This window comes from Mustela nigripes, chromosome 2, assembly GCF_022355385.1.
Source record: "Mustela nigripes isolate SB6536 chromosome 2, MUSNIG.SB6536, whole genome shotgun sequence".
Classification (NCBI taxonomy): Eukaryota; Metazoa; Chordata; class Mammalia; order Carnivora; family Mustelidae; genus Mustela; species Mustela nigripes.
In genome coordinates, this window is record NC_081558.1 from 51,971,608 (window position 1) to 51,993,536 (window position 21,929).

The 21,929-nt window shown below is 50.9% G+C and overlaps 1 protein-coding gene across 11 annotated transcripts in view; it reads right to left on the bottom strand.

Moving 5' to 3' along the window:
• Positions 1–21,929, bottom strand: part of ATP2B2 (ATPase plasma membrane Ca2+ transporting 2) — a 366,135-nt gene that overhangs the window by 65,039 nt on the left and 279,167 nt on the right. For all 11 annotated transcript variants that reach the window (XM_059390330.1, XM_059390328.1, XM_059390327.1 and 8 more), the window contains 3 exons: positions 11,528–11,725; positions 5,020–5,277; positions 3,907–4,032 (listed from right to left, as the gene is read on the bottom strand). In XM_059390330.1, coding sequence (XP_059246313.1) covers positions 3,907–4,032; positions 5,020–5,277; positions 11,528–11,725 — 582 coding nt within the window. The remainder of the gene's footprint in view (positions 1–3,906; positions 4,033–5,019; positions 5,278–11,527; positions 11,726–21,929) is intronic.

The window sequence follows — 21,929 nt, forward strand, 5'->3', positions numbered from 1 at the left end:
ATGAGGACCCTGCAGGTGCCCCTAGCCTGGTCTCTCTCTCTTCCCCAGGGGGCATTCAACTGGAAGGACCAGCAAGGCCTCCCCGCCCAGGGAAAGGTCCAACATGTCTGTCATGCACAAAAACGAGCATCCAGATGGCAGTTATCCAGAGTTCAAAGCTCTGGGGAAGAGAACAATCAAGGAAAACTCCCTGGAGGAGGCAGGCTCATGCAGGCTGAAGGAGGGGAGGAGCTGGATGGGGGAAGCTCAGAGAGGGGGAAAGGGGAGATATTCAGGATGAGAGAAGAGAGGGGGAAATGGACACTTTGATACAACCTCATCAGCTGGGGGTCATCTCATTTTATAAGCGAGGAACTAGAAGCTCAGACAGAATAAGAAGCTTGTCCAGGGTCTCCCATCAAACAAGACAGTAGGGGTTTGAACCCAGACCTGTTTCACCACCCAAGTCCAGGCTCCATCTAAGGAACGGGGGGGAGGGAACCAATCTGTCATGGGCATCTGTCAGCTCTCACAGGGCTAGGGAGGGGCTTCCCCTACATCATACACCGGGGCCTCCCCATGGTCCTCACGGGTCAAGAGAAGGGGTGCAGCATGCCCAAGGCCACACAGTGAGTTCATTCCCAAGCCCGGATCTGCCTCAGTCTAGCCCAACCTGGCCTTTTCTACAACAGCCTCAGCCTCCCTCCTCTCTCTGGCAGATGGTGCTTGAGCTGCTGTGCTGTGCGGGGCCCAGGGACGGAGCTCCTGGTAACTTCATGCTCAGGGCTTCCAGCTGCTGGACGGCTCTGGGTGAGAGGAGGAGTTACAGGTGCATTGCAACAATGATGGTGTCTGTCCATCTGCATATGGCCAAGGCTGGATGGGACCCATACAAGTGAGACCAGTAGATCTCTTTGGGTGGTGGGACTGGATGCATTCTTCTTTTCACTTTATCTGAGACAGTCTGCACTTAGCCAAACTCAGCTCGAATGGACCAAGCACAGCGTGGATGCCATGGGATGCAATGGGAGTCCCAAGCCGTCTAGGGGTGACTGTCCAAGGGCAGTGGTGGGCAAAGAAGGCTTTTTGGAGGAGGTGGGGCCTGAGCAAATGCACCTGAGTTAAATGTGTAACAAGGAAGGGAGAGGGCCATCTAGGAGGAGGGGGCAGCCTCAGCTGGGGCAGGGCGGAGGGAACAAATTAAGGTGCATCTCCAGCAGAGGTGCAGGGCAACGGTGGGTGTGATGAATCTGTGATGTGTATGCCTGGGAGGGCACTGAATGCACTGGCCATCCAGGGCTTGGGTCTACCCTACAAAACTCCCAGCACTCCACAGCTTGTCAAGGTTCTGCTCACACACAATCAGTGACCAGGAACTCACTATCTTTTGGCAGCCTCTTTCGTCCAGAATGGTTCAAACTATTACAGAATTCTTCCATTTCTAATTAGACTGCCTTCTATTGGGCTGACTCTACCCCCTTCCCCTTCCCCCACATCTCTCCATGAGCCTGGGCTAAGCCGCTTGCCCCTCCCAGCCCCATGCAATTGTGCTCCTGAACACCAGTGTTGCAGTTCACGGCCAAGGGTCACTTTCTTCAGTCTAGCTCACCCTGCACTCTGGCAATCTTGGTGGGTCCTGCCTCTTGGTTTCGTTTTGTCATCCTCCCTGCACCCATGGTCTCTGCAAAGTTGGCGGGTATACTTTCCATACTGAAACAGGATAGAGCTCCAGGGAAGACCACTGGATTACCAGCAATCCAAGAATCAGTACAAACCCACCAGAATCTCCCAGGCTCTAGCACATCCTGCTTTCTCTTGCGCACAAGGGCTTCGCAAGGGATCTTGGCTGCTGTCTCCTGACATCCAGAGGCCTGGAGTCCACACTATTTGCCTGGGCTTCCAGCTAGAAGTAAAGACTAGTAAGCTAGAAGTAAAAAAGTTGGTTTGGCTTGGGCTGGCTAGCTGACTTCCCATCTATCTCTGCCCCGTCCAAGTCTCTTCCAGAGTCTCCTTGCAACAGTGCCCATCTCCTTGGCTGGTCTGGGGTATATCAAGTCACTGATTCTGAACATTTTCTCTCCTCAGCCTCCTGCAAGGTACCCTCCTTTCTCTTCTCCAAACTGTCTGGAACATTTGTCACCCATCCATTCATGCTCAGGGGCTCCACCTAACTTCTACTGATTCAGATGACCACCGGGCCACTTCTCCCAGGGATGACTGCCTCTCTGCTAACCACTTCAGCTTGGGGGTCAGAACCAGGGCCACAGGGCCATGACAATTTACACAACCCTCATGTGGCCCTAAATTCCAAGAAGGCATTCAGGCTTTCTATGATTTCTTAGACTCCAGGGCCTTTGCACTTGCTGTCCCTCCACCTGGAATGTTCTTTCTTCTCATTAGAGCTGGTTTCAGCTCTAAAGCAACCTCCTCAGACAGGCCTTCCCTGACCAACAGGGTTCCTGTCCCTTTCCTCAGAGTTTCTATTTCATTATAATTAATGTCTTCATCTTAGTATTTGAAATTACCTTATATATTTGCTTGCTTGTTTCTTTATTGTCTAGATTCTAATCTTCAGGATGGCATGGACATTATTTGTCCCACCAACCACTGGCACACAGTAGCTACTAAATAAATGTTCCTCCAATAAATTCTGAATAAATAAATGCCCCAGCTCTGATTCTCTTTTCTTTTTACCATCCTACCCTGCAGACCTGTTAATCTTTCTCTTTGTATTGCAAGGACATCCCATATTCCTTCAGGCCTCTGTGTCTTTGCACACATTTGTCTCCACTAAGAGGCCCTTTCTCCTCACTTTGGGTGAGTTCCTACTCTTTAGAACCCTGGGCAATTCCACTTTGGGTAGTTCTGCTCTGTTTTTTGGCTTTCTCACCTCTTTCTCACTCTTCTACTGTGGATGATCTGTTTGCACGTCTGCTTCCCCTAGCCTCTGTGAGCTGGGGGCTCTCAAGGCCAGGGGAGGCTCTGAGTCATCCTGGGTCCAGTGCTCAACACAGGGCCTGGCCCAGCACAGCTGCTGCTCAGAGGATGTTTGCTGAGCAGTGCTGGACAAGGAGACCCTTCGTGTGTCCCTGTTAGGGGGTTGTCTCATCCAGCTGGGGACTCACCTCTGCAAGGTCTCTCTGCCTCCTCTCTTTCCCCCTGCAGCAGCCAGAGGCAGATTTAAAACATGTACGTGTGACCAGTTCACTGCTGAAAACTATTTTAGATGATTTTCGTCACACTTAGAAAATTTCTGACCATGGCCCACGACATCTGGGCCCTCCACCATCTCCATTTTGCTCACCATCTTCCTGCTTTAGTGTCTTTGCACTTGCTGTTCCCTCCGTCTGGTATACATTTCACCCCCAAAGTTACAAAGCCAGCTCTCTCCTCATTCACAACACAACTCAAACGTGGCCTTCCCTGACGCCTCGGCCACCTGCCTCCCATTGTTCTGCTTTATTTCCATCATATACCTACCACCATCTGGGGGCTTTGCAATGCCCATCTCCTCTCACTACACCACAAGCTTCTCTAGGTAGTGGTTTCATCAGCCTCACTCCCTAGCACCAAGCCCAGTGCCTGGCCCATGGTAGGTGCCCCAAATAACTGTTACCTGAGGGAATCTTACTTATCCCTGACAAGAACAGGCTTTGGTGTCTGACTTTCCAGAAGGCCATGTCACTAGAAAGTAAGTTCTGTGAGGGCAGGGATTCTCTGTTGATGTTATTTACTGTACTATCCCCAGGGCCTGGAGCAGTGCCAAGTGCAGAGTAGGCTCAAAGTACATTTGTTGGGGGAAAAGGTCTGGAGCCAAGGAACAAATCTCTGAGAACTTCCAGCCTCATGACAGGGACACAGATGGCCCTGCAGCATTGAGGCGGGAACTGGCAATGGGAGTGAGCCCGCCGTTGGGCCACATCTCACCTGACAGCAGCATGGGGTCCTTGTCCACGGACTTGCGCACCTGGTCAGACTCCCCGGTCAGGGAGCTTTCATCAATCTTGAGGTCATTTCCCTGGATGAAGAGGCCGTCAGCAGGGAGGAGGTCACCTGGTGAGGGGGAAGGGCAACAGACTCAGCAGGATCTCAGGTGGCTGGAGGGTCTTGGAACATTCCCTTAAAGGTGTGATTGCAAGGTCAAGTTCACCATTCGGGACCTGTTGCCTTGAGGTCCCAGGGTGTGGAACTAAGATGGTGCCCATCACAGGCAATAGGCAACTGAAACATGGAGCCAAGGTGGATGGCACAAGGCCTAGAGGCAGAGGCTGGGCCAAGAACAAGTACACGCCCTAGCTTGAGTGGGCATGTACTTTGGTTTATAAAGTGCTTCTCTTGGCCTGGTGTGGATTTGGGGTCGAGTTTCCTCTGTCTCAACTATAGTTTGGGAAATTGTTTTGGGTGGGACAGGTCTGTCCTGACTATGCTGAGGGACCCTAAGACAGGCACATTATCAGAGGAAATCAAGTTCCCTCAGGCAGAGTGAAAAGGGCATGGCAATCTCTCCCCCATCTTCTGCCTCGACTTACCTAGGACACATCTTGCCTAAACCTCCTTTGGTGCCAGCCAGCCTGATCACTTTCTCTATGGCAGTATTATAGGCCTAGAATGTTTGCTCATTTACATCCATTCCCTACAACACCTTCTCAAACCTCCAAGACAACCAAGAATAACTCAATCAGATATAAGAAATGGATATTGTCTCATAAACCCATTCTGAGTGTTGGTGGTCCCTGGAGTATTGGGTTGGGAAGACTTTTGTGTCTAAACTCTGAGCTGTGATTGATTAATAATGTCTGCTACAGGTGTAGATTGGGAGAAAAGTAGCACATGTGCCCTGTATTTGCCATTTCTGACTTTACATAGATTCTGGAATCCTACCTCCTCTAGGATGTAGCCTTCTATTTCCCAAAGGATCTCAGGATTAGCCTTCAGGGACTGACCCCCTTCCCTGGGCCAGCCTCTCTGGGCCTGCCTATCCTGTCCCACCTCTGCCCAGATTCAAGCTCTAACACCTGGCCCTGTGGCTAGGACACTTACCATATTTGACCTGGGCGATGTCCCCAACAACAATTTCGGCCACAGGGATCTGGACCACCTGGCCAGCCCGAACCACGGTGAACTTCTGCTCTTGCTCGATGCGGCTCTGCAGGCCCCGGAACTGCTTCTCTTTGCTCCAGTCATTGAAGGCCGTGACCAGGACCACACAGATGACTGAGAGGAGGATGGCCGCCCCCTCGATCCAGCCGGCTTCTGCCTCCCCTTCATCCTCTGCCCCGCCCTGGGCCGTCGCACATCCTGCAGAAAGCAGAGGGAAGCCGGCAGGATGGGGTCAGCCAAGCAGGAGGAGCCTACAGGTCTGGAATTAAATCCCAGCTTGGCTGAGTAAAAAAAAAGGTGGTAATTAGATGAGCATTATTAAATTTATTCAGTGTGTCTGGGTGGCAACCCCTTCAGGTTCCTGCTTTCATTCTAGGTGTGAGATCTTGGGCAAATGACTTCTCCTTTGGAACCTCAGTTTTCACCTCTGTAAAAAGGGATGAATATTCTTTGTCTGGGACCTATTGTGAGGGTTGAATGTCAAGGTGAGGTCCCTGGTGGCTCTAGCATAGACCCAGCACAGGGGAGAGGCCTGATTCATGAGAAAAGAGGAATGAGGATGTAACAGAATGAAGATGATCAGTTCTGCACGTGCTTTAGGGCCTAGAGGGCAGTTTTGATTATGCACTTTCCTTCTGTGCTTCCAGCAACTGTGAGGCTGGTCTCCAGATAGCAGGCCTGGGAGTGGGGAGGGGGTGGGGGGCAGGAACCACAGCTCTAGCCGTGTCCAATGGGCTGGTAAGAATTCTGCCACTGCCCCTGTACGATCCTAGGTAACTCACTGTCCTCCCTGAGCTGCAGTGTTCTTTGCAAAATGGGAGTCACTGAGACCTCCTTCCAGGTTCCAGGAGAGGATGGTGAAAGCCCAAGCCAGAACTCAGGGTATGACATTTATGCCCTCCCACTACACAGCAAGGACACCCACAGTCCAGGCTGTGGGCTGCTTATCTGTCCTACAGTGACACTGTATCCCACACTCTCACACCACTGAACCCCTCATTCCAGTTCCCCAGACTGCTTGAGACTTGACAGTCTCACCTTGTGAACAGAAAAGAGCAGACACATCTGATACAAAGGCCTCACATCCTGCCCATGGGGTGCTGAGTCCTAGGGCCTCTCCAAACTTCTCCACACACCCTGCCTCCCACATCCCCACAAGGATCCAGGGAGGGAAAATTATTACCTCCACTTACAGGTGAGGAAACTGAGGCTCAGAGAAGGGAGGGGACAGCCAAGGTGGGTGCTGCAACCAGGACTAGCCCAGGCCCTTTTTCCCACCAGGAGATGAACAGCCTCCTCCATGGAAAGTGACCCCGAGCAGCATCCTCCAACTATCCATCCCTGGAAAACTCAAGAGGTTCCCTTTCAAGGTGGCTGGGCAGAGGACTGGGCCATTCACAAATTACTTGTACCAAGTGTTCATTTTAATTCTCAAGCCAGCCAAGAGAAGTGGTTCAGAGAGGGGTGGCTACTTACCTGGGGTCAGATAGCAGATCTGGGGTTTGAATCCAGGCCTGAAATATGACACTGGACTTAGCCTTCCCACTGTCCCTGAGCCCAGTGGCCTCCTCTGCCATGTGCTGGCCTCACGTTGCCAAAGACCCATGGCTGACTGGAAGCCCGATTCAGTCCCAAGGAAGAGAGAACAGTTTCAAGAGATCCTGGCAGGAGCTTCTGGGAAGCCAGGGGTCAAAGGCAAAAAGGCCAAGTGGTATCAGAGAATGTTTTCCAGCACTCAGAGAGGCGGAGGTCAAGGCTAGCTGGTGGGTCTAAGCTTGGGATGGTCCAGAATCATGAGGCTCAGCAATAGGTCATTGGAAAATTCCATGGCTTTTACTGAACCAATCACTCCTTGCAGGTTAGTAAATAACCATCTCATTGCACAAGGTCTTCGATGCCACTCTTTCTTTTGGAATTTCAGCCTTCTTCAATAATTTTAAATTGTTAGCTGAACCAGCCTTTAGTGCTAATGATCATTATAGTTGTGCTTATGCTAACTGACGTCGGGCCAGCCTTGGCTTTGAATTCCAGCTCCGCTACTGCACTGCTGCATGCCTCTGACCTAGCTATTTTGCCACCGTGCCTCAGTTTTTTCATCTGGAAATGGGGGTGAGGACAGGCATTCCATCGTAGGTGGCTGAGAAGACAGAGGGAGAGAGTGTTTCCATAAAGCCCTCAACTCACTGAGCACACGAAGTGAAAGCTGCTGTTCCTTGTTGCCTGGTGAATGGGATGTGTAAATGCATTTGAGCTCCACAGCCAGGCTGGAAGAGAACCTTGGACATCCAGCCCAGCATCAAGTGATGACTGGGAGAGGGGAACCAGGGTGCCCTTTCTCCATCGTAACTGACACCAGTGGAAGCCCCAGAGACTGGGGAACTCGGATGAACCTTGCTAAACAGAAACCCAGTCCATGGAAATGTGCTCTTTTGGGCTTTGAGTAGTGACTTGAGATGTAGAGCCTCGGTGCTTTGCTTTACAGGACTTTTGTTACCCTCTGCCTCTGCTACTTGCTTTATAAATGGGAAGACTCTTGTGTGCTTCATTGATGGCCCTCCCCATTACATATCTCAGCAGTTACTGGAGCATTTAGGACACTCACAGATAACTCAAGGCCATGGAAATTTGGATTCTGGAGCTATTAAGACCTAACTTCAAATCAAGGCTCTACTGTGTGACCTTGGATAAGTGACTTGGCCTCTCTGAGTCTCAGTTTGGACAGCTGTAACGTGGGATGACTTTGTGAGCCCAGAGCCCAGTAAGGAGCTGGCCTATATTGAATACACGATAAATGTGGGTCTTCTCTCCACTTTCATGAGCTACTCTCCTTGGAATGGCTTCTGGAAGCCAAGGGTATGGTGTTTGAGTAGGATTCACTCTGTTTCCTTGACTCCCAACCCTGCCTATTGCCTTTGCCTATTCAATACCAAGGAGCCTTTGGGTCCTGAGGGCACTCTGTCAGCAAAAGCCCATCAATTTTTGCTTCCTTCTGAGAACTGTCTGATGGTCATACAGTGCCTTGGAATGGCCAGAAAGTGGGGCTGTGGATTGCTGGCTTAGGCCTTCAGCTGCCAGGAGCTGCTGGACCCTGGGAACAAGCCCACTGCCCCTGGTGCAGCTGGGGGGAAGAGATAAGGAAAGGGAAGGAAGGGGACTCTGAGCAGGCCTGCTGAGGTCTCTTCTGGGGGGATTCTTCAGAATGGATCTAAAGATTGTAGCCACAGGGTCTGGGAGCCTGTGGCTGCTCTCTCTGGACCTGGGGATTTATAGGGTTTGGTTTTTGTCCATCTGAGCTCAGGGAAACTGTTTGACCTCTCTGGGTCTATCTCTACTTGTCCATCAATAAAATGGGGAAGCTGCTTCCTAGATGGTGACTGGGCCCTGGCATCAAAGAAGAGTCCTTGAAACTGGAGAGACACAAATATTTTCTAAGCACCTACTATGTGCCTGTCACTTGGCTAGAACTCTGACACTAGGGCAGCTGTCACAGGTAGGGAGTTAGGAGCATTGAGTGTGCTAATCCCAGGTGTGGGATTAGCATGTACCTTCGGTGTACCTCTGACAAATATCTGGAGGTCTCTGAGCCAAGAAAGCAAACAGGGAAGGGCTGTGGCTGCTTCAAGTTTCTACATCTTCCAAGTCCATCACTAGCCTCATTTGGATATAACTGATGAAGTTTGAGTCTGACTTGGCAGGGCGGCGGTCCTGGCAACATGGAAGGTCCAGAACTCAGAGCTCATGGGCGGGTCTGGGCACTGGAGAGTACAGGAAGTTTACTCTGTGGGGCTGGAATATATGCAGCTACCCTTATCCACCTAGATCCTGGCCTGAGCTAGTGTCTCAGCTGGAGGCAGGGAGGGGCCGTGGAAAGCACCAGAAGACATGGGTTTATCTAGTCCCACTGCCTAACAAGCTGTGTGACCTTGGGCAAGTCCTTCCCCGTTCGGGTCCTGGGTTCCCACCTCTCTAGAATGGAAGAGGTTGTAGCCATCTGTTAGGAGGCCTATCTGTGGGGTGGCTCCTTCTGGAGCACACTAGGACCTTGATTCCGGCTCCCACCACACCCCCTCCACCATCTGCCCTCTGACTTCCAATCTCAACTGGGTCACAGGAAGACACTTACTTGGGTGGCACTGAGTCAGTCCCATCCCTTCCTGAGGAAACGCAGCTGAGGATGGGAGTGTGGGCTCGGAAGCTAGAATGTCTGGGTCTGAGTCATGGTTCTGCTGCTTCCTAGAGTGTGACCTAGCAAGTCATTTACTGTCTCAGGACTTTGGCTCCTGGATAATAGCAGCTACCCACAGGGTTGTTGGGAAGATCAAATGAATCTCTACTATAAACGCTCCCAACTAGTGGTGGCTATAATAGTAAGAAGTTTAATAGTAAGAAGAATTATCATTAGTGTTATGCTGTGTGTTGCACCCTTAGCTTAGTTCCAGGCTTATTCAAATAACCATGTACAATCTTCTTCTACATGTTCTTTTTTTTTTTTTTTTTTAAAAATTTTTTTTTTTTTTGGGGGGGGGGGGGGGCGAGCACAGGCAGACAGAATGGCAGGCAGAGGCAGAGGGAGAAGCAGGCTCCCTGCCGAGCAAGGAGCCCGATGTGGGACTCGATCCCAGGACACTGGGATCATGACCTGAGCCGAAGGCAGCTGCTTAACCAACTGAGCCACCCAGGCGTCCCATTCTTCTACATGTTCTATGAAAAGCAGCAAAGATTGCTTCCTAATATGCAGCTCTTATAATGTCCTAATTGAAAGTTTATCCCAGAATTCACCATCAGGGGCACCTGGGTGGCTCAGTGGGTTAAGCTTCTGCCTTCGGCTCGGCTCATGATCTCAGGGTCCCTTGGATCAGGTACCGCATCGGGCTCTCTGCTTGGCAGGGAGCCTGCTTTCTCCTCTCTCTCTCTGCCTGCCTCTCTGCCTACTTGTGATCTCTCTCTGTCAAATAAATAAGTAAAATCTTAAAAAAAAAAAAAAAAGAATTCACCATCAGGGGACATGCTGTCTTTCTAAAGCACTGTTTTCCCTCCTTGTGGAAGCTGGTGCTATGCGAGTCATCCTAATTCCCTTCCTGCCCTGGCTGCCAGGAAGCTCAAAGTCAAATTTAAATCTCAAACACAGTAGCAAATATAGTTGGTTTATTCGCTTCCATTCCTTTCCTGTCTCACTTCCTATTTGACTTTGTCTTGTGAAATCTTTCTTGTGTCTTGAAATGTTCTCTGGAAAGAGGTCATGCAGGATAAAAAGCAACTTAGTAATATTACTTATAAAATTAAGGTAGTTGGCCTAATAGACTTGTTAATCTCATTTCTTGAGCAACTCAGGCTTGGGAGAGGGTGAGAGGACACATGTTCAAGGAATTTCGGAGACCACCTCCTTGTCTGGGGAAATGAGGCCCATGGTGGTTATTTCTTATAAGCTATTCACTTTTTATTTGCTTGATTGAAGTAATGAACATAGTAGGATTATCTCTTTAGGCAGTGCATTAATTAGGAAAATGCCAAATCATAATTAATAACAAGTGTTTATAATATCCTACTAATGAAAAATCAGATTATAAAAATTGAACAAAACAATATATCTTACGGGAGCCCCTTTATCCCATAGTATGTGTGTGTGTGTGTCTGTCTGTCTCTCTTCCTCTGTTGTGTGACATAGGTTTGAACGACTTTGCCATCGTAAAGGAAAGAGTCATCAAGTTGATAAAGTCCTTGCCCAGAGCAGGTGCTCGGTTTCTGGAATGAAAGGATGAGGGAAAGTTGAAATTTCCCATTAGGAGTCTGAGTTCTGACTTTGAGAAGAGTGGGTCTCCTGCAGGACTTTTTCTGTGTGAATGGGACAGTGCTTCCTCGGTCCACAGAGCGGTGTCCCCATTCAGAATGCAGGGACACATTTTGGGAGGCCCTCTTAAGATCGGGCCTCCTCACTTGGGAAACATATTCAGCATCAGCCCCATGAGTGTGTGCACGATACTCTGAACCAACCCTGGGACAGGACCGTGAAACAGGAGGAGCGGCACGGATGTTGAGTCCTTCTCATGCACTGTGCAAAAGATGCAATCCAAGAGGAGACTGGGAGGAGGAAGCCTGGGGCAGCCACATGCAAGGTGGTAGCTGATCCAGCACCTACTCAGTGACCTTGAGTGAGTTAGTGCCTTATACCTTGTTTTCCTCAACTTTAAAATGGGCATAATCATGGCCTTTGCCTCATGGTGTCTTAGGAAGATGACATTTCAGCCCAGAGCTCGATGGGCTGTAAGTGCTCAATAAATGCTCACTGTGGTTATTCTCACTGTCAGTGCAATCCTTACGTCTCACATGAGGGAAAACTGGGGGCCAGGGACTCTGGGAGAGGCCCTGCCTCCTGGGCCTATGTTCCCTCACTTGGGTGCCCTGGGATGTGGCCAGGCTGCTTGTTGCTGGGTGGGGAACAGGGTCTTACCTTCATTGCTCTCGCCAGGTGGGTGGTAAAAGGACAGCCCCAGGGAGATGATGGCCGCGATTTCCAGGATGATCAGCGTCACATCTTGTAGTGCCTCCCACACCAGCTGCAGGAAGGTTTTTGGCTTCTTTGGAGGTATAAAGTTTTGCCCGAAAATCTGCTTTCTCTTTTCCAGATCTGGAGCGGTGCCCGGCAAACCTGGGGACAGAATGCAGAAAGGTTGGCTTGGGAGGCCTGGGAGAGATGCTCAGGTTTCAGGGAATTGTCCCAAGTGGGGACGGCCCTCCCCCGTGGCGAAGCACAGAGAAAGGAGGAACACAAAGCAGGAAACTTGCAGGCACCAGTCGGGAGCCCGGCGCCCAACACTCACTTCCGGCCCGCAGTGTGCATCTGGGAAATGCCAGAGACACCACGCAGTGGGGTGAATAGTAACCCCATCCCCAAATGATATGTCCACATCCTCATCCCTGGAAACTGTGAATGAGAACTTTGTTAGGAAAGTGGTCTTTGCTGACGTCATTAAGTTAAGGATCTGGGGATGAGATCGCCCTGATTATACAGGTGAGCCCTGAAACTAAGGACAAATGTCATTTCAAGAGACAGAGGGAGAAGACCTAGACCCAGAGGGCACAGGCTCTGTGAAGACAGAGGTAGAGATGGTAAGAGGCAGCCAGGAGCCAAGCAATGCCAGAGCCACGAAGAAGCCCAAAGAAGCTAGGAAGGGAAGGTGCTCTAGAGTTCTAGAGGCAGCACAGCCCTGCTGACACCTCACCTCCAGACTTCTCTGGTCTCTGGAGCTGTGAGGGAATAAAGTGCCCTTGTTCAAAGCCACCCAGTTTGTGGTCACTTGTTACGGTGGCCACAGGAAGCACATACACAGCACCAGGCCCACCTTGCACTGCACCCTTGCTCCTGCTCTGCATTTCCCCCTGCCCTCCCCGCTGAGCACAGTCTTGGAAACCTCTGCCTGGGTTCAAAACCCAGGCTGTGCCTCCAGCTCTCTGAGCCTTGGTGTCCTCCTCTGCGATGGCTATGGGGACTGTTGCTAGCCCATGAGTGGCTGTGAGCATCTCATGAGATAACCCACAAGATCAGTGTTTGTTGAGCACCTACTCTGTGCCCAACCCTGTTCCAGAGACTGGGCAAGAACAGTGAGGGAGACAGGCAGAGCGCCCTCCTGGAGCAGCTGGCCGCACAGAGGACACATGTGACATGCTCAGGTGGCATCTGGGGGGGGGGGTGGTGGCAGACACTCAGTGGAGGCCAGTGGTCCTGGTCTATCCTGTGGACCAGTAGGCTGCAACACAGTCCTCATCACGCAGGGCCGGGACACAGTGGTCTGCTTCCAACCCACCATTTCTTCACTTCCAGATAATTCTGACTCACCAGTCTGATCCTTAGTCCCTGCTCAGCGACACTGGGAGGCTCCTCATGGCCTCCAGAATGAAGTCCACCTCTCCCAGCCTGGTGCTCTGGCCCCTTTGTCCGACCCCGAGCCTCGCGTGCAGGCGTATTTCCACCCCTTGACCCACCCCCGGCCACACCAGGCCAGTCCCTCTGTCGGTGTAGCTCATGTTGTCAGTGTGGCCTTCCCCTGCCCTCTGCCCCGCTCGATGTGCCTGTCCATAAGTCCTCTCCCACACTCACTGGCGCCAAGGGGTGAATGACCAAAACCTTGGCAAATCACCCTGCAGCCTTTGTGCCTTTGAAGAGGAGCCTGAAATACCAGCCATCATGATGGAATTCGGGTGTGTGATAGAGGACAGGCTCACGGGCTCCTGGGTGCCCTCGGACGTCAGCACTTCTCCTTGCTTCTCTCCTTCCTTCGATGCCACTCTGTATCACCCCAAGTCACTGGTGTACCTTTGCTTTTTCCACAACAAGTGCCCCGGCATACTTCCTGCCTTACTCACTGTTCACAACCCCACAAAGTGGCCTGCTGTCCATCTTCTCTGGGTGCCTCTGCTGACAAGAACTCCCCTCCACCCCAAGCGGACAGCAGCCCCCTGCCCTCACCCCTAGGTGGCCTTCAGCAGCAAGGCGGACCTGGTCACTAGATCTGTGGTGTCCTGGGTGCAAGGACTGGTCTGCTTCCTGTCCCTCAGGTCCTGGCCCTGAGGCCACCAAGCACCTTAGAACCCTCCTTACCCACCAAATGCAGGTGACATGCCCAAGTGTTCTGAGTCTGGCAGGGGGTGTCATCACGAGGAATACAGCACAAGCAGTCCCCCACAGGTGGGCAGTGTCTGTCCTATCTCTGAGACCAGCCTAACCCCAGATCACCTGCAGCTTAATGAGGATACCTGGAGGGTGGGCATGGAGGGGTTGGGGGGAGGCATACCCCCATCAGACTTCTAGCCTCAGTCTATTCCAGAGAAGGGGGAATCTGGAGGGATCCGCAGAACAGTACCACTAACCTGCTGGGGTCAGAGTCCTGGAATATTCTGCTGCTACCATTATGAGGGTTTAGTGGTTTATTTTATTTTATTTTTATTTATTTATTAGAGAGAAAGAGAGGGAATGAGTGTGAGCAGGGGAGGGGCAGAGGGAGAAGCAGACTCCCTGCTAAGCAGGGAGCCCGAAGCTGGGGCTCAATCCCAGGATCCTGGGATCATGACCTGAGCTGAAGGCAGACACATAACCAACTGAGCCACCCAGGTGCCCCGAGGGTCCAGTGGTTCAATATCAGATGGTTTTAGGGTTCTAACAGTCATTCCTTAACTTATCCATTCATTCACTCATTCAACCTGTGTTTCTCAGGCCTCCACCTGTGAGCCCAGCTTGGTGCTGGGTGCTGCATGCTGGGAAGAGTGATATGAAGCAAACATCCCAGAAGCCCATGGACATACGAGTTCAGTGGTCCTGGGAGTCCAACAACCTATGGTCAGGGGTACAGGGAGGCAGACATGTCCCCTGTCTGGATTCTAGGCACTGAGCCTCCTCTGATGCTGATAGTGAGACCTCCATGGCCAGCTTCCAAGAGCCAGGCTGAATGAGACCCTGTGGGGAAAGCCTGGAAACAGAGGGGCTTGCTCTGGGGGAGATCCCACACCAGCCTAGCAGTACAGGTAAGCTCTGGAGATCCAATGTTCTACCTGTGCAATAAGGATGAGGGCTTCCAGAGCTACGTTATACCCATTTTATAGATGGGAAAACTGAGGCCCTCATGAGACCAGTCTGCTGTGTTGGAGCGGCTTCCAGGCCCTGAGAACTCAAGTCAGCCCTGCCTAAGCCCATGGCAGTGTTGCCTCTACCCTTCCATGCTGGAGTGGCCATCTAGGCTATCCACATAGAGAGCAAGCAGGCATGATACAGTATGACTCTAGGAACTTTAGGAAGTTTCCTTGTCTTCCCGCCTTTGTTCAATTCTACCTATAGTCAACATTTGAAATTATTCTACTTAGGCCCAATCCTTTAAATAAAAGCTCTGATTCCTTTAGAGTCCCTGGAAAGGGAAGCCATCCTCAGTTCTGGCCACCACGGTATAAATGAGTTTAGTTTTTTTCCTGGGAGTGGGTTTTGATAAAGGGAAGAAGGGAGAACTGGGGAGAGTGGTGGGCCTCTGAAGAAAGGGGTTATGACCAGTCAACACTGGCCTGTGATGACAGTTTGCTGGGCTTTGACTAGTCAGTTCCTTTCTCTGAGCCTCCGTTTCCCCATCTTGATAGTACAGGAGTTCAATAGGATGAGTGGGCCCTGAGGATCCCAGGGGTTCTAAGGTCTACAGGTCCTGAAGTGGTCCTGCTGTGGTCTGTTCATATCTGGGGGCTCTTCATAGGTTCGGTAAACAAGGGCTTCCTGTAGAAGCAGCTTGGCAATGTTGGGGCCAGCCTATCTCCTGGGCCTATCTTGATTGATTCAGAGAGAGGTGAGCCTTCTGAGGGTCTGTGATTCAAGTGTTCTGGAGTCTACAGGGTGACCAGTTGAAAATGTGGGTGTTCTCGAGTTCTGGGAGTTTGCTCATGGTTCAGGGGTTCTGTTGTCTAGGGATTCACAAGCTGGCACTGAGATTCTGGGTCCTGGGTCAGAGCACAGTGCAGGGGTGGCAAATCTGCATAGCTGGAGGACCAAGCAGGTTTTGCACGAAGTAGATGGGTAGGAGGCAACAGGGAGTAGTGGCGACTGGGGCTAAGTTCCTGTGGGAGAATGTGCACCCAGAGTGGCAGATCTGTCAGTCTTCCAAGAGAAGCTGGACACTTGGAATTTCATGTAAAATTTCCCCATTAGGAACAGTTCGGGACCAAATACAACATAACTGAGAGTTAGATTCAGCCCTGGGGTTGCTGGTGCAAAACCCTCAAGGCTATGGGGTGGGGAACATCTTCTTTTTTTTATTTTATTTTATTTTATTTTATTTTATTTTTTTTTTTTAAAGATTTTATTTATTTACTTGAGAGAGAGACAGTGAGAGAGAGCATGAACGAGGAGAAGGTCAGAGAGAGAAGCAAACTCCCCACGGAGCTGGGAGCCCGATGCGGGACTCGATCCCGGGACTCCAGGATCATGACCTGAGCCGAAGGCAGTCGTCCAACCAACTGAGCCACCCAGGCGTCCCGGGGAACATCTTCTGACTGAAAATTAACATGACTATTTTGGGGAGCAGAAACAACAGAAGGTGATGTGAGAGATGAATGGTGTTGGAGATTCAATTTAGATTAAAGATCATCTCACCACTTAGCATATTAAAAGTTAACATTCCGTGTCAAATATTGCCAGACAAAACCATCAAGGCCGTGAAAATTCAGAAACACAGTGCTGGCGAATTGATATCAGAAGCTGTGTGGGGCTGGGGTTTTCCAGTGTGAATGTCTTTTTGCACAAGAGGCAGAGGACAGAGTACTGAGTGAGGAGTCAGGTTTGTGGATGAACTTGGCCAGTAATTTCAACCCTAGGAGACTCAATTTCCTCATCAATAAAATGAGAGCAAAATAACCCCTAGATGGTGGTGAGCCATACACAGAGGAACGTGTGCAAAAGCTCTCTGTAAATTTACAGGCACAGTCATTGTGCCTTCATGGTGAAAAACCTCCAGCACTTGTGCAAATCCTTCTACCAGAATCGAAATTTGTGTGTTCTATTAGGCACGATAGGAGAAAGCCAAGTGCAGAGCATGGGAAATTTGGTTGTACAGGAATTATTTGTTGTAATGGCTACTTGTTATCATTGGCAATTGGAAGAACCTTCACCCCATACTTCCTCTGTATCCAGCTGTCCTGGACACAACTGGTTTTTCGCCCCACCCTCCCAGCCTCTGAGACTTGCCCCTGTTAGTCCTCATTCCTTTGCCTGGAATGCAGTTTCCTTCCTAGCTCTTTTGGACCCAGCCCTGAGTGCCACAAATGGCAGCCTCAGGCCATCAGAGAGTCCTTGTTTGGTCAGTTGTGCACCTGCACCTGTTAACAGAATGATAATTTGTCATAGACATTAAAAACTCAGGTGAAACCACATAAAAATCTCAATGTGTGGCTCAGGCAAGGATCTGTGTACAGACCCCAGGGAGATGGAACTTGTGACTAAGAGCTCTCTGACCCAAACACTGACCTCATGGTGGCTCTGGGGACATGTTTGCTGTTAAGGAAAGCTCAGGGGGACAGTGAGTACCAGCTGAAATTCTTTCAGGAGTAGAGGGAGCCTTGGCATTTTTGGACGAGTGCAGACCCAGGGACCAGGAAGAGAAAGTGCAGGGAGGTGTCCTGGCTTTCTTGGAGGGCAGCACTTTCTCACCAGTGGGCTGAAGTGCAAGGATGTCTAGGGAGGGGAGAAGGGAGAGCACACTCAGAGGCTGGCCAACCTGCCATGGTGTCCTGTCCCTAGATGCCAGGGCCTCAGGGACTCTGGTTCCTTCTATCTAAAGAGGCTTAAGTTCCCCCACCCCTTCTCAACCCTTCTCAAGATAGAGAAAGTAGTTAGGATCCTATTAGATAGTGTGCATCCAATCATCCACTTGCTTATTTAGTCAATCAACAAATACTTATTGAGCACCTACTATAAGCCAAACATCGCACTGCATGGTGGAGACACTGCACTGAGTAAGACCACCATGCCAGGAAGGGTTTCCTGGAGGAAGTGTAATTGGGTGAGCTCAGAAGGAGTGAGGGTTAATCAGGTAAATGGGTTGGGGTGGGGGAAGAGGGGTTGACAAGAAGCAGAAGAAACCCCAAAGGGCTTGGAAAAGGCTGATGTGGCTGGAGCATCCCTGGTGTGTCCCTCCAGAGAGGGGGCAGATGGTCTCCACGGAGAGGACACATCTGTTTGGTGCCACACGGGTCATCATGTGATGTGCGGGTTATCAAATGAAGACTTTGGATCACGGCACTCCTCTTGTTGCCTTCTTGCCCTGGCCTGCCTGGTATCTCAGCAGTGAATTTGCAGTTCACCTCTTGGAGCTGCATGGAGGGCTGAGGGCCATGTGTTGTGCCTGTAAATCATAATCTTGTTCCTCCTTTCTTTCCTTTGAATTTCCTTACTTCAGTCTCTTAAAATCTTTTTGTATGAGACAAACTTTTATAAGCTACTTTGGAGGTATGACATGCATAATTCATTAGGATAAAAAAGGAGAATTGAAGCAAGTAAAGTTGCAGACACTCAGAGGTCAGAATGAAGGAGCAAGATGATGAAATGGGGCGTATAAAATCTGACTGACTTTGGGGCTAGGTAATTGGGGGCAGGGCTCTGCTCTTCCTGGGTGTGGGGCATTGAAACAAGGCACTCCATGCCAACAGACTGGGCTCTGTCAAAAGTAGGGACCTCTGGCCGTCAGGAGGGGCTCAGAGGGAGTGTTCTGAGCCATCCAGATGATGTCTCAGTTCTTCTTTCCTGTTCTGAGACCTCCACAAGGCTGAGCATCCCTGTTCCCAGCAAATGGGTACCAGAGGAGTTTTGGTGCTGTAACAAAACCTGCCCATTGAATCTGGCTGATATTTGTGGGAGGGGGGACATTGTCTGGCTGAGTGAACCTGCCTGCTATCTGCGCACATGATCACAAGTAAAAAGTAACTTTCCATCTGCTGTTGGGGTGCTGGTACCAAAACAAAGTGCTCCCCCAGATGCTGGTACATGGCCCTTACTGGCCCCCATAAACCATAGATGCAGCTGTTACCACTACCTACCATGCTACAACTAACTAACCACCACACTACTACTAACTACCATGCTACTTACTACTAACTAACACCACTCTACCACTAACTACCACACTACTACTAACAACCACGCTACCACTAACTATCATGCTCCCACCACTACTATTCCTCTGGGGCTGGAATGTGCTTCCTGAGTATTTCTGTCAGCATTGCTACTATGTGAGACTGTGTCTGGACCCACTAAGGCCGCCACACCACACTCCTACCTCTGTCCTGAGACTTGGTTTGGATGGGTCTTTACTTGCTGTGTGACCATGAATAGATCACTCTCCCTCTCTGGGGGACCCTCAGGTTATTTTGCTTGAGGATCAAACAAGACTCTGACAATGCTCTGTGAACTGTGAAGTTCTTCCTCTATTGCGATCGCCCCATAACATACTTATGTACATTGAGGCACAGAGTCCTTTTGCTGGGAAGGCAACTGAGTCAGGCCCCTTGCCACAGAGCCTAGGGGTCACACATGCCCTGCTCCAGCCTGATCTAGTTGGGGGTGGGCTGTAGACACAGAACAAGTGCCCCACAGTGACCTTACCTGATTAAGCCAACATAAGTCATCGGCTTGCACAAGCCTGATCCTGTCGGCTCTGGGGTGCTTAGGAAATTTCAGATGAAACAAATGGTGAGTGCTCTCCTAGGAAGGCCAAAGGTGGCTTCATGGTCCTTATGTGCATTTAAAAACCAGAAAGGGTTCAGACAAGGGGATGCACTCAGAAGACAGGTGTGTGACTTAGTAGGTGAAAGAGGCAGTCCGTGCAGGTGCGTGCCCACTCAAGGGTATGGCTGTGTGTCTGTGTGCAGATGAGTGGCCTGGGTTTCACACAGTAGGGGGAGATCATGTGCTTCCCATCTGTCAGAGGCCAGGGAGAGCAGGCTGCTTACAAAGGAATCCCTGCTGGGATGTTTGGGAATTCACAATGTTCAAAACAAAATGGTGAAATGGCAGGAAAGACCTAACTTTGAGCCTTGCCCAAGTCTACCTTCCAGTTCTGTGACCTTGGGCAGTGACCTCTATGGTTCTCAGCAGCAAGTTCCTGGCACACAACTTGGGGATGAGGCTAGCACCACCTCATGCAGCCACTGCGGGGACAGAGTGCACTGAAAGAATGTGCTTGGTTGGACAGGCGCCTGGCTTGGGGTAAAGGCTTGATAAGTAGTACCTGCTACTGTTGCTGCAAGCCCCTAGCTCCTAACCAGTCCTAACTATCTCCTAACCAGCTCCTAACTTGGTGGTACATTGGCATCACCAAAGAGCTTAAAAAACATTAATGTCTAGGCCCCAAACCTAGAGATTCTGACTGAAATGGGCTGGCACGAGGCCCTGGGCCTTGGGAGTGCCGGTGGACGACTTGGTGGTTTCCAGACCAGCAGCTTCGGCCTCACCTTTGAGCATGTGAGAAATGCGAATTCTGAGGCCCACTCAGACCTACTGACTCAGTTACTCTGGGAGTGGGGCTCAGGCATGTGCATTGTGACAGCCCTCTTCTGGGGACAGGGTGGAGTGGGGGAGTTGGGGGGGGATGTAACTAACAAGCTAGGGGCTTTAGGCACGGAGCTGCCCTTGAGCCTCACGAGCAACCCTGGCACGAGGGGGTTTCTGCTGAGGCTCTGAGAGGGCAGTGGCTTGTCCAGGTCCCACGACAGGTAGGGGACAGAGCCTGGGCCTGCCTTGTCTATCTTTCGCCTTCTTCAGCACAGTGCCAGCTCCCTCAGGGCTGGTCTCTCTCCCTGAAAGCTGCACATGCATGTTAGACTCACGATCTGCCTTGAGGCAGCAGAGGCGGGAAGGAGTGTTGTGGTTTGAGAGGCTGAGAGCCAGACTTGAAGCCAAGGGAGACATGGAGGCCATAGTCAGACCCTCTGCCTCCCACTGGTGGCTGAAGGAGCCCAGAGAAAAACTAGAAACAAGGTGAGGAGAGAAAGAGACCAGAAAAGGAGATTAGACCAGGAGTTCATGCTGAAGGTTGCCCTGCCCTGCTCTACAACCTTCCATGGCTCCCCATTCACGACTGTGACCAACTCTTATGCTCATGGTGGCTTCTTTGAAATTGTCCCAAAGGACTCGTCCTGCCTTACTCTCAGTCCTATGTTTATCCCACTGTGTTGCCAAGCTCTGAAACAGGTCTGGCATTTGCTGGCGTTTATCTGCTGTGTCTCGGCTCATCTGATTCCTAGCCCAGAAGGCCCACTCCTCCCCTCTGTTGAGCTACTTAGTCTTCTGAGACCCAGATGAAAGTTTACTACTACCTCTTGAAAGCCTTCCTTGATTTGCCTACCAAGAGCAATCCATCCTTCTTGTCCTTCCCTGAAAGCGTTTGTCACCCAGGTCACTCACTAACACACTTACTGGACATCTCTTCTGTGCCAGGTTTTGGCCCTGAGGTCCAAGGCCAACTGAGACCCACCCCTTGCTGCCACTGTCTTCTAGATTCTGATTCCAGCGCCCCCTGGAGGAGGACCATCATGTCTGGCATAGTAGGCCTTTCTGAAACTTCCCTCCCTCTCCTGCCTCTCTGGGGCCCTGACGTGGGGATGTGGGTGCTGAGGCTGCCTAGAGGGCTCTGCACACACAAGTGGCCACAGGCCACCTGTAAGAGCCACTTAACAAACCTGGGCTCAACAACCCCTCTGCAGAACAACAGCCCATGCCGTGGGGAGCCCCACAGTCTGTACTTGCTTCTGTCTGTAAGCCGCTATAGGCTTTGAACAGATCTGATGGCTCTTTGACCATGTCCATGGCCAGCACATGCATGATGTCTGGGTTTCTGATGGACGGGTGCAGGGTGAGGGGTGTCTCTCTGACATGTCATGGCCCCAGCTGGGGTCTTCTCCGGATACAGGGTCTCTAATGATTAATGATGTGGAGGCGGCCGTTTACCAGTTCATGGGATCCCACACAGACCTGGCCTCTAGCCACACACAGGCACACAGACATGGTGTGAATGCGCATGGCCTTAGCATTGGCCTCTTTCTCCAGAACACACAGATGCAATGGCCACTAGCTTGTGTGTACACACGTGGACACGACATGGAAGGGAACCGGAGCTTGTGAGCAACCTATACGTTGTGTCCCTCTAACCACCTTGACACGCATGCGGACACGAACTTCTCCGCTGATTTAAATTCACTGGCTGTCTTTTCCCCCATCGGGCCATGTTTCCACCCCTCTACTCCACTGTAGGAATCTTACACCTGTAACACCTCTCTGCTCATGGCTCCAGAATCTCTATCTGGATAAGGCAGTGGGGATGTTGGGGGTATGG